At 28.7% G+C, this 17593-nt stretch overlaps 3 protein-coding genes and 2 pseudogenes across 3 annotated transcripts; 2 read left to right on the top strand and 3 right to left on the bottom strand.

The window, feature by feature from the left end:
- Positions 1-3237: 3237 nt before the first annotated feature.
- Positions 3238-5525, bottom strand: LOC124935202 (probable polygalacturonase At3g15720). Its single transcript, XM_047475651.1, has 9 exons — positions 5501-5525; positions 4999-5072; positions 4569-4907; positions 4438-4470; positions 4131-4338; positions 3961-4042; positions 3776-3884; positions 3574-3687; positions 3238-3492 (listed from the first exon to the last, which is right to left on the bottom strand). Exons 1-9 carry the CDS (start codon positions 5523-5525, stop codon positions 3238-3240), a joined length of 1239 nt encoding a protein of 412 aa, XP_047331607.1.
- Positions 5526-7022: 1497 nt separating this feature from the next.
- Positions 7023-7547, top strand: LOC124935220 (18.1 kDa class I heat shock protein-like). The gene has a single exon (XM_047475667.1). It carries the CDS (start codon positions 7056-7058, stop codon positions 7530-7532), a length of 477 nt encoding a protein of 158 aa, XP_047331623.1. The 5' UTR covers positions 7023-7055; the 3' UTR covers positions 7533-7547.
- Positions 7548-8423: 876 nt separating this feature from the next.
- LOC124935201 lies at positions 8424-13568 on the bottom strand (annotated as a pseudogene).
- A 336-nt stretch (positions 13569-13904) lies between these two features.
- Positions 13905-14735, bottom strand: LOC124935200 (annotated as a pseudogene).
- Positions 14736-16454: 1719 nt separating this feature from the next.
- Positions 16455-17101, top strand: LOC124934042 (18.1 kDa class I heat shock protein-like). The gene has a single exon (XM_047474504.1). It carries the CDS (start codon positions 16473-16475, stop codon positions 16947-16949), a length of 477 nt encoding a protein of 158 aa, XP_047330460.1. The 5' UTR covers positions 16455-16472; the 3' UTR covers positions 16950-17101.
- Positions 17102-17593: the final 492 nt, after the last annotated feature.

Here is a 17593-nt window from a genome sequence, read left to right as displayed (position 1 = left end):
CCTCATGCTTAGCCACCTCATGCTTATCCACTTCATGCTTATCCACCTCATACTTATCCACCTCATGCTTCATCCTTCCCATGTTATGACAAGCAGGTGACTAGCCCTCTTCATCACCTTTTATTAATCACATGCTATGACAAGCAGGTGACCAACCTTTTTATCAAACCCATGTCTATGACAAGCAGGTGACCAACCTTTTTTATCAAACACATGCTATGATAAGCAGGTGACCAGCCTTTTTATTAAACCCGTGTCTATGACAAGCAGGTGCCTAGCCTTTTTATTAAACTCATGCTTATGACCTGTAGGTGACAAGCCCTCTTCATTATAAATATTATTTTGCTCATACTTGTCAAGTCAATGACCAACCATTTTCCTCAACCGACCTTGACTCTTTATATTTATATATTTCACCATGGATTGACTAATTAATATAAATCCATTTTCCCTCTTCACTAAAAATCAGAAGACATCCAATATAAGCCTTGAAGAACAGCCAACCTTCATAGCAAGATCAAACCTTAGTAGTTTCAAAGTATAAGGCAAGAAAACCTTTCTATATCACTCTTTAGAAACTCACACATGATTATATAATTCATGTATATTATATAAATTATGCATACTGTTTTTATAGCATTATTTCATTACATATCCATATCTTTATTGATGAACCAAGTATGATCTGTTTCAAAGGACAATCTGTTTTCCAAAGTACCAGCTCTTTTCTAAAAGATAATCTGTTTTCCAAAGTACCATCGCTTTTTTTAACAAGGATATGTTTTCAAAAGAAGGATCTGATTTTCAAAGTATGAAATGTTTTATGGAATCATTGTGAACAATGATGTATGAGAATTGACGGTATGGGAGGAGGGCTACACAGGATGAGCTCTGGTAGTCTGATTCCAAAATATGTACTGAAGTTTCTATTGGGACTGGACTTCTGAGATGAGCTCTGGAAGATCCTACCCACACAGACAATTGTCTAACCAGGTTGTGGGCTTTAAGGATAGACTCTAAAGAGTGTCTTTCCAAATATGTGCTCAAACAGGATTCCTAACTTTCAGGATCAACTATGAATAGTACAGGGCCAATATGTGTTCAAGATCTTACTATACTTTTACAAATGATGATATACTTTATAAACCAGCATATGTATTCAAATATGCTTTTAAAAGTGTTATCTATAAATCTTTTTATAACTTGCTGGGTCCTTAGACTCACTGTGCTTGTGTGGTGTAGGTACACAGCTATAGTCTTTGTATGACAATTAAAGGGAGGCTTGGAGTGGGGCAAGGTGCAGAGATGTGTGTGAAAGGAGGGACAAAGTCAGAAGACCGAGCCCTTTATTGGGCCTATTATTAAAAGATTGTATTTTCGTAGTAAAGGACCCTATCTTGATATTTTTGTAAGCCAAGGACCGTTTCTTATGTTTATATAGACAAGTATATAAAATATGTTTACTTTATATTTTATCTATTAATTGTATTATAATATTTTATTGTAGGATGAATTAAGATATTTGCGAGTTGAACGTTCTGCTATTTCTGATGTCGATTTAGTTGAAGAAGTTTTTGTCTCTCAAGACAAGAGAAAGATTATAGGGTGGGATCAGTTTTAGCTTCCCAAGTTCAAGGTCCTGCACCGTCCAAAAAACAACTACGTCAAGAGACTGTAACAATGTAAATAAGACTCGATGATATAGAAGAGACGATGAAGGCTTAGAAGGACAAAGAGAAGAACGCGAGGGACGAGTTGGAAAATAGGTTAAAGTATGAAATGAGGATTGAGAAGGTTCAAATGAAAGAGAGGATGAGGATGGAAAAGGCTCAAATGGAAGAGAGGATGAGGATGGAGAGAGCCGATATGATGCGTCTTATGTCACAGTTTATGTACGGCGGTGGATCGATATATCCTACATTATTTACCCAATTTACAAATGTATTTAATTTGTATGAACTCTTTTTCATGTTATGTTTTATCGTTGTGTGTTTAAAACAAGTTTTTATTAGATGGAGATTTAAAAAATGTTATATTTGGATAAAATTGTAATTTGCAAATTTAACTTTGATTGTTTACAAAAATATGTTAAAATGTTTTTTTCCTTTAATGTTAAAATATGCCGAAATATTTTTTCTTTTCAATCATGAATTGGAATTGATAAACTTTTTTTCAATTAAACTGGCATTCATTTTGACAAGATGAAAATTTTATTTATATTTTTAAAATTTAGGAAGAATGATTTTGATATGAAAAAAAAAATTACTTAAATTAAACATTGATAAAGAGTCTAATATAGTTTAGAGTTTTATGCTATGTTTCCACATTATTCCCTCTTTATTTAAGTTTGTATTTAGAATATAGTTTGAAATTGATCAATAAATGAATTTCAACAACATTATTGATTTTAAAAACCAGCATTTTAGCATTTTTGTTGCACATCATTTAAAGTAGAAACAAATATTAAATTCCAAAAGACATAAATAATGAGATAATTTCAAAATATTACAGAAAATTATAAATATTGTTTCATGTTGGTGGCATACCATCATAAAGTCTAAACATGTATAATTCAACCCTTTTTTTTACTCCTAACTTTAATAAAAAAGACTTAGTAGTCAACATAATCCATGTAAAATTTGATAAATAGCCCATACATTAAAGAAAGACCTTTGGGAAAGTGGAGGTACACAATCCATTTACATTTTTTAAGGTGGAATAAGTTTTTTCACCTGAACTCAATCATATATTCACGTTTTGAAAGACAATGCTACTACAAGGGACATGGACACTACAGTCCAAAAATATGGTATGCTTAGTCGTCAACGATCCCTTCATGTTGATATACTTCACATTGTTCACTTTAACTGTTTTCATAGGTAAATCAGTAAAGTACTAATAATATATATTTTTTTCTCTTATGTCCCTTTTGTAGTTAAAATTAGAACAAATACATGCATATCATTACCATAATTGACATAAATCTCAATATTTTAGCATTCACATATGTTACATAACAATAAATGCCAAAAAGAGTAAATAAATAGATAAGTAAATTCAATATATTACTTATAAATATTATGAATGTTACATGCTGGTGCAAAAAAGTCACTAAAACGTGAACAATTCAATTCTTTTTACTGCTAACTACTACTCAATAAATAATATTTGGCAGTAATTAACATCCTATACCAATATAGTCCATGTAATTGGATTTTGGGTTTGAAATTTGAGAAACTATTCATTCTTTCCAAGTTTGAAGACACTTGACCTAAAGTAAATGGACCTTCGGGGATGTGGAGAAGGATCGAAGATGGCATTATTCATAGTGGAGTAAGTTTTTTCACCGGAAATTGATTTGATATTCACATTTTTAAAAACAATGTCGGTGCAAGGGACATGTGTGCTGCAATCTAATAATATGGCATGTTTTGTGACCGATGTTCCTTGTATGTTGATATAATTCACATTGCTCACTTTAACCGCTTTCATCTGTAAAGTAAAACAAAAAATTAGAGAGAAAAAAAAAAGAACAGAAATTGGATTAAGGAAATAAAGTGTTTAACAATTAACCTGTTCAGCACAATGGGTAGTATTGCAATAATGTTGATCAATAATGATAGGATTCTTTGTATTGTGGAGCAAAATATTCTCAAATGTTATATTTCTAGCATATCCATTCCCTCCCTAAATTACATTAAAACAAATAATAATTAATAGTTAAAAAAATAAATAAATCAATTACCCTTCAATATTATTAATATTTATATATTACCGGCCATGTTTTTATCCTAGCTCCATTGGTTGTCCTAGTCAAAGTGCAGTTCTTTACAAGTATTCCTTCCACTTGGGCATAATCTCCACCCTTTCCAAGACTTCCAACACTAATATATAGCAATATTATTATTTTAAATAGACATTTTTACTAAAAGACATATCAAATATTAAAGTTTTAATTACCTTATACCATGGCCTGGTCCACATTGAACTCCTTCTATGATAATATTTGAACACTTATTATTAATGGCAATACAATCATCTCCTATCATAGACAAAATTTGAAGACTTACCCATTAATAAATGAGCAAAAATATATAACTACAGTTAGCTAATTTGAATTAAGGTGTTACCGGTTCTGATGATGGAGTTCATGATATGGATGTTAGTTGAAGAAGATATGTCGATTCCATCAGTGTTAGGACTATGCTCTGGAGCGATTATTTTTATTTCAGATATTTTGACGTTGTTGCAATCATTTATGCTTATATGATTTCTCGGAGGGTTAATATGAGTCAATCCTTTAACTTCAAGATTATTGCACTGACTAAACCTCATTGCCTATACGAGGTAACAAATCATAAGAAAAACAAATAAAAAAATTATTTTAATATAAATTATATGTTGTGATAGAATCATTCAAAGTTAAACTCCTCTCACCGTTGGTCGAGAACAACTTCCCATTCTTGGATGCTGCAAAAAAAATAGTTATAGAAATGAAGAGTTAAACACTTTTTTTTTATTTAAATGTTGTTTTAAAGAAAAAAAAATGGTCTAAGAGTTTATCTTACATTGTATTGAAATGAATGTTCAAAATTGTTATTCTGGAGGTATCTGAGATTACTTCCTTGCCACCACGGTAGACCATTTCCATTAAGTTTTCCTTTTCCATAAACATTAAGACCATTAATTTGCGAGAACATTATCCATGTGTTCGATGCACATTCCGCCCATTTATTTATATCGTCTGGCGCTATTAGAGTTCCGTCGATCTGAATTTGAGGTGATTGAGATATGCAAGGACCACTAAAAAGCAAAGATCTAATAAAGAAAGTCTTTTTATCCGGCACCACCATAATAGCAGTGTCACTTGTACATGCACAAGTTGCTTTCCATGCTTGTAAAAATGCCTTTACAAATATATACAAAATGTTTAGTCTAGCGTACGATAACTCGTCACCTTAACAATACTACATGTTTCAAATAAGTGAAATAATTTACCTTAGAATCATCGGTATATCCATTTCCAACCGCACCATATTGTCTCACATCAAATGTAATAGCAAGACAAATATCTAGATAAAAAATGCAAAATAGAAAGAATAAACCGAGATGATTCTGCATGAAAAAAAAAACAAAATAAAAACATGTTAATATGTTTTTCTAAATAAAATAAAATTAAAACTAATTAGATTCAATAAGTTGATAGAAAAAGGTGCTCACCATTATCAATCAATTCTACTAGCCAAGAATTACAAAAACAAATCTTATTGAAACAAATTCAATGTGTCAAAACCCAATAATTGTTGTTGATTTTATAGTCTTTCTAAGTTCAATATTTTAGGAAAATGTATAAAGTTAAAAATATTTCATGTATATTTTTAAATTTCAAAACTATTACATGTGTATTTTTTATGATTTAAACAATATATAGGAATTTAATTTGAAATTGTGTGATTGTAATATGTAGACTTAAATTATTACTATTTCATGAATTGCATACTATTGGTTTGGTTGAACTTGACCATTTTAGTTGCCAAAATAGGAAGATTTGACTCCATTTAATTTCTTTGAAAATATTTTGACCACATGTAGGGAGATTATGGATAAAATTGTAGAATTTTAATATTTGATTTTTTTTTTTAAATTTATTCACAAAACATGTTCATCCTTTTTATTTTAATGATTAATTTGATCATATTTTGGAATTTAGAGTGACCTTAACTAGAATAAAATAGTATGCATATTTTAAAAAATGAGAGGTATTTCTTTTTACAAATACACTATAATTTTACTCTCCTCCCAATTGAAGAGATTGCAACCTATCTAATTTCATATATTTGAGGACTAATTTGATCTCACCAAAGTATATGGGTTAAATTAAACATGAAGTAAAATCTAAGGGCTAATATGTGTTTTGCTCACATGTTTAGTTTGACACTATTTCTTTATATTTTATGTTTGTACTTAAGATATGTTTTTCTAAGCCTTTATTTACAAATATTGCATAATTTTTGACATTTTTGTTACATATATAACCAAAAAAAAAATAGAATAAAAGACATTATTAATAAGAGTAATGATAGGAAAAACAAAATTTTGTAGAAAATGAGGCAGTGAATGATGGGCACATTTTACCTAAAAAATATGACACCTAACATTTTATATTTAGACATTTAGAACAACTAGTTTCAAGTACAGTGGTTATAGGCAACTTGTATAAATATTTAAACTAAGATATATGTTTTGATTTTCTTGTAAAAATTAAATATATTATAAAGATTTGTCTCTTTATAATTATTGTTATTATTTTTTATATTAGTAATATTATCTGGTATTAATTCTATTTAATTAATTTAATATTAATAATAAAATTATATTTAATTGACCCAAAATATATATAAAAAAATGAGCTTTGAGAAAAAATATAAGTTGTTTCAATGATTAATGGACTATATTGTTAAACAAATTAAAAAAAATTAAAAATGTTAAAACTATATCATCCCAAAAAAATATTAAAACAAAATGTTATTTAATTATTAATTATTTATAAATTCATAAAGATTGTCATAGATACTAAATTGAAAAAAAAAAATATATATATATATATATATATATATATATATATATATATATATATATTTGTCTTCTGACGCTTAATATGTATGGTGAATTATGTGTCTAAGACAGAATGTATGTTTTTATTTTGTAGTGTATTGATATGAGTTGCAAACTAATTAATATGGCATAGATTGAAATTTTATAAATCAAAATTAAAATTTGTTGATAATCATTAAAGTAAAAAAAATTGTATAAGAAAAGGTGACACGTGTAGAGTATTATAAGCCAACTAGAACAAATGAGAATACTAAAGAAGGCCCTAGAACTTTCTACATTTCACTTTCAGCTCCTATTATTATTATTATTTATATATACACTTTCTATCATCAGTCTTCAATCTTCAACATCATTCCTTTCCTAAGCATTTCTATAAGACTAAAAACACTTTCTATAATCATTCAGAAAACGAATTTATCATCCAATTTATTAATTAATTAATGGCGCTAATTCCAAGCATTTTCAGCGGTCCTAGGAGCAACATCTTCGACCCCTTTTCAAGTCTCGACATCTTCGATGGCTTCCCTTTCTCGAGTTCAGTACTGGATAATGTTCCGTCCTCCGCCCGCGAGACCTCAGCGTTCGCCAGTGCAAGGATCGACTGGAAGGAGACGGCGGAGGCGCACGTATTCAAGGCGGATCTGCCCGGGCTGAAGAAGGAGGAGGTGAAAGTGGAGTTGGAAGATGGAAAGGTTCTCCAGATCAGCGGCGAGAGGAGCAGAGAGCAGGAGGAGAAGAACGAGAAGTGGCACCGAGTTGAGAGGAGCAGCGGCAAGTTCCTCCGCCGCTTCAGGCTGCCGGAGAACGCCAAGGTGGAACAGATCAATGCTACTATGGACAACGGCGTCCTCACGGTCACTGTACCCAAGGAGCTGGAGAAGAAGCAGGAGATCAAGACCATCGACATCTCTGGCTGAAACAATTATTGATTCATATGTTGAGTAATTATATCTATAGTATTTTGTTTTCTTTTCTTTTCTTTTGTGTGCAAATAAAGTATCAATATGTTTGTAATCAATATCGTATTACCAAAGAATATTTTGATAAATAATTTATTTCTATTATTGTTGACACCCAAATATTACACCCTATTTATAATTATAGTTTGAATTTATTTTTATTACAAATAAATATTATAAATAAACCAAACAATTTAAAATGGGTTTAATGAATATATATAGCCCATACATTAAAGAAAGACCTTTGGGAAAGTGGAGGCACACAATCCATTTACATTTTTAAGTTGGAATAAGTTTTTTCACCTGAACTCAATCTTATATTCACGTTTTGAAAGACAATGTTACTACTTCACCTGAACTCAATCTTATATTCACGTTTTGAAAGACAATGTTACTACAAGGGACATGGACACTACAGTCCAAAAATATGTTATGCTTAGTCGTCGACGATCCCTTCATGTTGATATACTTCACATTGCTCACTTTAAATGTTTTCATAGGTAAATCAGTAAAGTACTAATAATATGCATTTTTTTTTCTCTTTATGTCCCTTTTGTAGTTAAAACTAAAAAAAATACATGCATATCATTACCATAATTGACATAAATCTCAATATTTTAGCATTCACATATGTTACATAACAATAAATGCCAAAAGAGTAAATAAATAGATAAGTAAATTCAATATATTACTTATAAATATTATGAATGTTACATGTTGGTGCAAAAAAGTCACTAAAACATGAACAATTCAATTCTTTTTACTGCTAACTACTACTCAATAAAAATATTTGGCAATAATTAACATCCTATACCAATATAGTCCCTGTTGGATTTGAGATTTGAGAAACTATTCATTCTTTCCAAGTTTGAAGACACTTGACCTAAAGTAAATGGACCTTCGGGGATGTGGAAAAGGATCGAAGATGGCATTATTCATGATGGAGTATGTTTTTTCACCCGAAATTGATTTGATATTCACATTTTAAAAAACAATGTTGGTGCAAGGGACATGAGTGCTGCAATCTAATAATATGGCATGTTTTGTGACCGATGTTCCTTGTATGTTGATATAATTCACATTGCTCACTTTAACCGCTTTCATCTGTAAAAATAAAACAAAAAATTAGAGAGAAAAAAAAACAAAAATTGGATTAAGGAAATAAAGTATTTAACAATTAACCTGTTCAACACAATGGGTGGTATTGCAATAATGTTAATCAATAATGATAAAATTCTTTGTATTGTGAAGCAAAATATTCTCAAATGTTATATTTCTAGCATATATATATCCATTCCCTCCCTAAATTACATTAAAACAAATAATAATTAATAGTTAAAAAAATAAATAAATCAATTACCCTTTAATATTATTAATATTTATATATTACCAGCCATGTTTTTATCCTAGCTCCATTGGTTGTCCTAGTCAAAGTGCAGTTCTTTACAAGTATTCCTTCCACTTGGGCATAATCTCCACCCTTTCCAAGACTTCCAACACTAATATATAGCAATATTATTATATTAAATAGACATTTTTACTAAAATACATATCAAATATTAAAGATTTAATTACCTTAAACCATGGCCTGGTCCACATTGAACTCCTTCTATGATAATATTTGAACACTTATTATTAATGGCAACACAATCATCTCCTATCTAGACAAAATTTGAAGACTTACCCATTAATAAATGAGCAAAAATATATAACTACGATTAGCTAATTTGAATGAAGGTGTTACCGGTTCCGATGATGGAGTTCATGATATGGATGTTAGTTGAAGAAGATATGTCGATTCCATCAGTGTTAGGACTATGCTCTGGAGCGATTATTTTTATTTCAGATATTTTGACGTTGTTGCAATCATTTATGCTTATATGATTTCTCGGAGGGTTAATATGAGTCAATCCTTTAACTTCAAGATTGTTGCACTGACTAAACCTCATTGCCTATACGTTGTAACAAATCATAAGAAAAAAAAATAAAAAAAATTATTTTAATATAAATTATATGTTGTGATAAAATCATTCAAAGTAAAACTCCATCTCACCGTTGGTCGAGAACAACTTCCCATTCTTGGATTCTGCAAAAAAAAAAAAAATTATAGAAATGAAGAGTTAAACACTTTTTTATTTAAATTTTGTTTTAAAGAATAAAAATGTACTAAGAGTTTATCTTACTTTGTATTGAAATGAATGTTCAAAATTGTTATTGTGGAGGTATCTGAGATTACTGCCTTGCCACCACGGTAGACCATTTCCATTAAGTTTTCCTTTTCCAAAAACATTAAGACCATTAATTTGCGAGAACATTATCCATGTGTTCGATGCACATCCCTCCCATTTATTTATATCGTTTGGCGTTATTAGAGTTCCGTCGATCTGAATTTGAGGTGATTGAGATATGCAAGGGCCACTAAAAAGCAAAGATCTAATAAAGAAAGTCTTTTCAGTCGGCACCACCATAACAGCAGTGTCACTTGTACATGCACAAGTTGCTTTCCATGCTTGTAAAAATGCCTTTACAAATAAATACAAAATGTTTAGTCTAGCGTACGATAACTCGTTACCTTAACAATACTACATGTTTGAAATAAGTGAAATATTTTACCTTAGAATCATCGGTATATCCATTTCCAACCGCACCATATTGTCTCACATCAAATGTAATAGCAAGACAAATATCTAGATAAAAAATGCAAAACAGAAAGAATAAATCGAGATGACTCTGCATGAAAGAAAACCAAAATAAAAACATGTTAATATGTTTTTCTAAATAAAATAAAATAAAATAAAAGTTAATTGGATTCAATAAGTTGATAGAAAAAGGTGTTCACCATTATCAATCAATTCTACTAGCCAAGAATTACAAAAACAAATCTTATTGAAACAAATTCAATGTGTCAAAACCCAATAATTGTTGTTGATTTTATAGTCTTTCTAAGTTCAATATTTTAGGAAAATGTATAAAGTTAAAAATATTTCATGTATATTTTAAATTTCAAAACTATTATAAATGTATTTTTTTAGGATTTAAACAATATATAGGAATTTAATTTGAAATTGTGTGATTGTAATATATAGACTTAAATTATTACTATTTCATGAATTGCATCTTGTTGGTTTGGTTGAACTTTACCATTTTAGTTGCCAAAATAGGAAGATTTGACTCCATTTAATTTCTTTGAAAATATTTTGACCACATGTAGGGAGATTATGGATAAAATTATAAAATTATAAAATTTGATTTTTTTTATTTATTCACAAAATATGTTCATCCTTTTTATTTTGATGATTAATTTGATCATATTTTGAAATTTAGAGTGAACTTAACCAGAACAAAATAGTATGCATATTTTAAAAAATGAGGCATTTCTTTTTACAAATACACTATAATTTTACTCTCTTCTCCCAATTGAAGAGATTGCAACCTATCTAATTTCATATATTTGAGGACTAATTTGATCTCACCAAAGTATATGGGTTAAATTAAACATGAAGTAAAATCTAAGGGCTAATATGTGTTTTGCTCACATGTTGACATTATTTCTTTCTATTTTATTTGTGTACTTTAAGATATGTTTTTCTAAGCCTTTATTTACTAAGATTGCATAATTTTTGACATTTTTGTTACATATCTAACAAATAAATAAATAAAATAAAAGATATTATTAATAAGAGTAAGGATATGAAAAACAAAATTTTATAAAAAAATGAAACAGTAAATGATGTGCACATTTTACCTTAAAAAGTAGGACACCTGACATTTTGTATTTCTTTAATTATAAACATTACATGTTATCATAAAAACATTTAATATTTTCTCACTTTTCAATTGTTTAATATTTAAAAATATTATTTAATATTTTATCTCTCTTTAATATTTTATTATTAAATTATTATAAATAATATTTCAAAATTATCAATATATATTTTTTATATATTTTATAATTTTAAATGTATTATTAAATATTTTTGTTATTATTCATTTTATTTAAAATTAGACAGCTATGAGATAAATTTTTAATCATTAAAATAATACAACTCAAATCATAAAATACTAATATTCAAGATAAATATAACTCAAACTATGAATTATTAACATTTTAGATAAAAAAAAAAATTTAAAAATAAAAGTTAAAATAATATATAATATGATAGTATAAGAGATAATTTATAACATTATTAGTTAGTACTATAATTAATTGAGTTTATAATACATTTCATAATAAATGAAATATGGAAGGAAGAAAACCTTTTAAAGAGAACACAAGAGTTTGAATAAATATATTATTAAATTGATTTATTTATTTTTTCTATCATTACTAATTTTAAAATAAATAAATAAATAAATTATTGACCGTAAATATAACTAATTAAAAAATAATTAAGAATTTTATATTCTCTTAAATATATATTTATTAAATATAATATAATATTTTAATATATATATTGTCATATATATATATATATTATTTGATTTATTAGTATCTCTATTATTACTCTAATAATTATATAAATAAATATGTTAAAGTAACAAAATATGTAAACATATATTTACAAATTAACCAGAGAGATAAATTATTAAATGAGAGATAAAAAAAAAATTATAAATTATTAATTGAGAGAAGAGATAAATAAACCTTTTAATTTATATTTAATCATTAAGTTAGTTATCTTTCCACATTATTTGCTCTCGTATCATTACTCTATTAATAAATAAATAGATAGTTTTAATATATTAGTTAGAAAGTATGACTTAAAATTTTCAATTTTATTTATTTTTTTGAAAATATATATAAAAAATGTGTTTGTTTATGGGATAATGGAAATAAAAACATTTTTCAACAATAAGGAAAAAAAATATGAAAAAAGTACCAAATTAATAAAAATAAAAAATAATTAGTTAGTTATCTAATCCTCAATAAAATAACATCATAGTTTTCTTTAAAAAAAGTCCCCTCACTCACGTAACACATTTTTTTTTTTATGCAAGGCAATGCATTACCAATTCATTAATCCAACTCTTCCTTTGACATAACAATCAATATTTTAAGGTTATATTATTAATTATTTATTTAAAAAATTAATAACACAAAGAAATGAACATTGAAAGTGACAAATTGAATTAGTTGTGTTAAATTTGAGGAAATGACCTCAAAGACCAGGTTATTTGACCTAGTGGTAAATTATAAATTTAATTGCGTTTATGGTTTTTTTTTTTTACGAAATTACCCTTCTAGAGAAACGCTAAGGGTTAGCGTCTCGCTAAGTGAATTAAGTTTAGTATAAATATTCTAATTTTATCATTTGTTTCATTTTATTTCTCTCTCTTCTCTTGTTCTCTCTTTCACGGTGGCGGCGACGGAGCAGAGGCGGCGGGGCGGCGGTCTAACCTAAATCGATTTGCACGATCTTCATTTCTTTCAAACCCTAAACCTAAATCGATTTACACAATCTTCATTTCTTTCAAACCCTAACCCTAAACCTATTTTGCATGCAGGTCAGGTGAAGGATGATTCTAAGGCGAAGAAGATGTTCATTTCAAACCTAATTCGATTTATGTTCATGTTTCTATGATATTCTCAAACCCTTCTGTTCTTATTTGGTTCATATTGTTTCATATTTGTTATTTGGTTCGTTCATATTATATTGGTTCATATTTTTGGTTCATATTTACGTCGTTGATGATATTTGCAGAAAATCTCGGTTCTGTTTCAGGGAAGTTTTGCTAAGTGCTTAACGTTTCGCAAAGTGTTTAGCGTTTCGTTAAGTGCATTTCGCTAAGTGCATTTCGCTAAGTGCTTATTTATTTTGATTAATAAATAAGTAATGTAATTCTTATTTATTTTGCTAATGATGTTTGAAGGAGGAATATTGTGCTAATTTAAAATATATTTTAAATAATTTGGTGCAAAAATTACTTTAAAGTGTAATTTAATTTATACTTTAATTTTTGACAAACATAATTTTTTTTTAAAAATTTACCCATTTATCATAATCAAGATGAAAATAATAATTCATGAGAAAGAGTCCAATAAAGATTCATATAAAGAAAGTAGACTATTATTGGTTAGATATATCATATATATATCCTGATCATAATGCACTCCTTTCATTACAAAGTTGTATGCATGCATTTAAAACAGGAAAACACTAATAAAATCAAATATAAAACCAAAAAAGCTATAAAAAATAGTAAAGAAATTCACATAAGTTCTCCATTGAAGAACCAAAAGATGAATTTTAGATGATTAAAGCCATGAAACAAGTGAGAATTACACACATACATACATATTATTACATACATAGAAAAGAGAAAAATCTATTAAGGTTCAAGCTTCAACGACACAACTCTGGCTTGCCGATTACTCTTCGCAGACTTGACGAAAACAACCGCCAAACAAGGAGGTGCCCACCATGGCCTTCGTACCCTTTGTTCTCCTTTCAAACAAGCCATTGAAAAAAAGTTCATTTTCTTATTATCAACAAACTAAAGCTAATAAGATTATAGTTTTGGAAGAGAGTAAAGGAAGAACAAGAAATCGACCATCCTTTAATTCGCCTCAATTCCTTGCAAAGGGTTATAAAGTCACCCCATTTCACGTGACATCGTCTTATAAACCTAAGTATTTGTTCTATCGTGAACATTGACATGCTTTCTAAGTATTCCCTATTTGCACCAATTTCTTTGAATATTTAACGATAACTTCCCAGATTTATCTCTTCTAACCACATCCCAACATCCTATCTAAGAAAACCAAAAATTATAAGACTTTTGAAATATAAAGCCCCTCAAATGTTGACACAGAATAAGCAGCTCAAAAGGGTTCCCAATGAATATATTGAACCCTATTTTTTTATTATTATTATGATTATGATTATGCATTGTTAAGCTATCTAGAGATTTTCCCATCTCTTTTGAATATTATACAGAATACAAAGGATATGTTAAGCATATCTTAGACAAAGTCTTCCTTTTTAAAGTACATAGATATATTTTCTTATGGTGTGTATTGGAGATCATTATGTATTTAGATAATCAAGAAACAGAAATAAGGAAATGGTCAATTGATGTATTGATTCTTCATATTGTTTGAATAGATAACACCTGCCTATCATTGGGAACCCTTTTGAGCTGCTTATTCTGTGTCAACATTTAAGGGGCTTTATATTTCAAAAGTCTTATAATTGTTGTTTTTCCTGGATAGGATATTTCAAAAGTCTTATATTCATCCTTCAAACATCATTAGAAAAATAAATAAGCATTACATTACTTATTTATTAATCAAAATAAATAAGCACTTAGCGAAACGCTAAGCACTTAGCGAAATGCACTTAGCGAAACGCTAAGCACTTAGCGAAACTTCCCTAAAACAAAACCGAGATTATCTGCAAATATTATCAACGACATAAATATGAACCAGAAATATGAACCAATATGATATGAACGAACCAAATAACAAATATGAAACAATATGAACCATATAAGAACAGAAGAGTTTGAGAATATCATGGAAACATGAACATAAATCGAATTAAGTTTGAAATGAACATCTTCTTCGACACCTTAGAATCATCCTTCACATGACCTGCATGCAAAATAGGTTTAGGGTTAGGGTTTGAAAGAAATGAAGATCGTGTAAATCGATTTAGGTTTAGGGTTTGAAAGAAATGAAGATCGTGCAAATAGATTTAGGTTAGACCGTCGCCTTGACGCCTCTGCCTCCGTTGCTGCCGCCGTGAAAGAGAGAACAAGAGAAGAGAGAGAAAGAAAATGAATGAAATGAAAAAATTAAATTATTTATAGTAAACTTAATTCACTTAGCGAAACGCTAAGTCCCTTAGCGTTTCCCTATAAGGGTAATTTCGTCCTAAATAAATAAAAAGACCACGAACGCAATTAAATTTATAATTTACCACCAGGTCAAATAACCTGGTCTTTGAGGTCATTTCCTCAAATTTCCCCAATTCTTGGTTATTTATTTAACTCTTATTTACTATACCTCTTTTATTTTGACATTTTAATTTCTAAAAAATGGTTAGTATTCAGACATTTAGAACAACTATTTTAAGTACAGTAGTTATAGGCAACTTGTATAAATATTTAAACTAACATATAAGTTTTGATTTTCTTATAAAAATTAAATTTGTTATACAGATTTGTCTCTTTATAATTATTGCTATTATTTTTTATATTAGTAATATTATCTGTATTAATTCTACTTAGTTAATTTAATATTAATAATAAAATTATATTTAATTGACCCAAAATATATATAAAAAAATGAGCTTTGAGAAAAGAAAAAAATATATAAGTTGATTTCAATGATTAATGGACTATATTGTTAAACAAATTAAAAAAATTAAAAATTAAAAATGTTAAAACTATATCATCCCAAAAATATATTAAAACAAAATATTATTTAATTATTTATTTATAAATTCATAAAGATTGTCATAGATATTAAATTGACAAAATTATGTGTCTTCCTGAAGCTTAATATGTATGGTCAGTCATTTGTCTAAGACAGAATGTATGTTTTTATTTTGTAATGTATTGATATGAGTTTCAAATTAATTATGGCATAGATTGAAATTTTATAAATCAAAATTAAAATTTAATGACAATCATTAAAGTAAAAAAAAAATAAGAAAGTGATTGAAATGTATAGAAACATCTACTTATAAAAAAAAATAAGAAAGTGATTGAAATGTATAGAACAAATGAGAATACTAAAGAAGGCCCTAGAATTATCTACATTTCTCTTCCAGCTCCTATTATTATCTATATATACACTTTCTATCGTGAGTCTTCAACATCATTCCTAAGCATTTTTACAAACCATTTCCTTCGTCAATCAGAAAACGAATATATCATCCAATCCATTAATTAATGGCGCTAATTCCAAGCATTTTCAGCGGTCCAAGAAGCAACATATTCGACCCCTTTTCAAGTCTCGACATCTTCGAGGGTTTCCCTTTCTCGAGTTCAGTACTGGATAATGTTCCGTCCTCCGCCCGCGAGACCTCTGCCTTCGCCAACGCAAGGATCGACTGGAAGGAGACGGCGGAGGCGCACGTATTCAAGGCGGATCTGCCTGGGCTGAAGAAGGAGGAGGTGAAAGTGGAGTTGGAAGATGGAAAGGTTCTCCAGATCAGCGGCGAGAGGAGCAGAGAGCAGGAGGAGAAGAACGATAAGTGGCACCGAGTTGAGAGGAGCAGCGGCAAGTTCCTCCGCCGCTTCAGGCTGCCGGAGAACGCCAAGGTGGAACAGATCAATGCTACTATGGACAACGGCGTCCTCACGGTCACTGTACCCAAGGAGCCGGAGAAGAAGCAGGAGATCAAGACCATCGACATCTCCGGCTGAAACAATGATTCATTCGTATGTTGAGTAATTATATCTATAGTATTTTGTTTTGTTTTCTTTTCCTTTGTGTGCAAATAAAGTATCAATATGTCCTGTGTAATGTCTGTGAGGCGAGCTACAGAATTAATATATATTATCTCTCTAATTATCAATATATGTTCAATATATGTTTTTTATCATTAATGTATTAAATATTGTAATAAATTATTTTGTTATGTGTCATGTGTGTGTGAGGCGAGCTACTGAATTAATATATAATACATATAATTCTATTTTGTCGGATTTTGTTTTATAACGATTGAAATCTTAGTGAAATAGGATCTCATAGTATTTATTTTGTCATTTTCTCCTACATTGAAGGCACTATTTTCAATATAAAACTTTTTGGTTTTCCTGTCTCTTATAATTAGGTTTTACTTATTTTTTATTATAAACAGTTTTGATTTGAATGTTGGTAGTTATCTTATATCTTTTGTATTAGTTCATTCAACTTTATTAATAAACTTAAATTGATATTGAAGTTTATACCTTAGTTTGAAAACTTACCTTAGTCTATCATGGGCAAAAGAATTAAATTTCCTAAAAAATAAAACAATTTTAACAATATTTACAAATCCTTTTAAAACTTCTGTAATGGTGAATAA

The sequence above is a fragment of the Impatiens glandulifera genome, chromosome 4 (assembly GCF_907164915.1).
Source record: "Impatiens glandulifera chromosome 4, dImpGla2.1, whole genome shotgun sequence".
Classification (NCBI taxonomy): Eukaryota; Viridiplantae; Streptophyta; class Magnoliopsida; order Ericales; family Balsaminaceae; genus Impatiens; species Impatiens glandulifera.
Note: the sequence above shows the minus strand (reverse complement) of the source record. Positions and strands in the feature narration are given on the sequence as shown.

Excerpts from the sequence above, each read along its gene's own strand:
- LOC124935220 (XM_047475667.1), top strand. The coding sequence starts at position 7,056 with ATGGCGCTAATTCCAAGCATTTTCAGCGGTCCTAGGAGCAACATCTTC.
- LOC124934042 (XM_047474504.1), top strand. The coding sequence starts at position 16,473 with ATGGCGCTAATTCCAAGCATTTTCAGCGGTCCAAGAAGCAACATATTC.
- LOC124935202 (XM_047475651.1), bottom strand. The coding sequence starts at position 5,525 with ATGGTCAAGTTCAACCAAACCAATA. Across the intron at positions 4,471-4,568 it reads AACATTCATTTCAATACAAT|CATCCAAGAATGGGAAGTTG; the intron begins GTAAGATAAACT and ends TTTTTTTTGCAG. Across the intron at positions 3,493-3,573 it reads CTACCCATTGTGCTGAACAG|ATGAAAGCGGTTAAAGTGAG; the intron begins GTTAATTGTTAA and ends TTTACTTTACAG.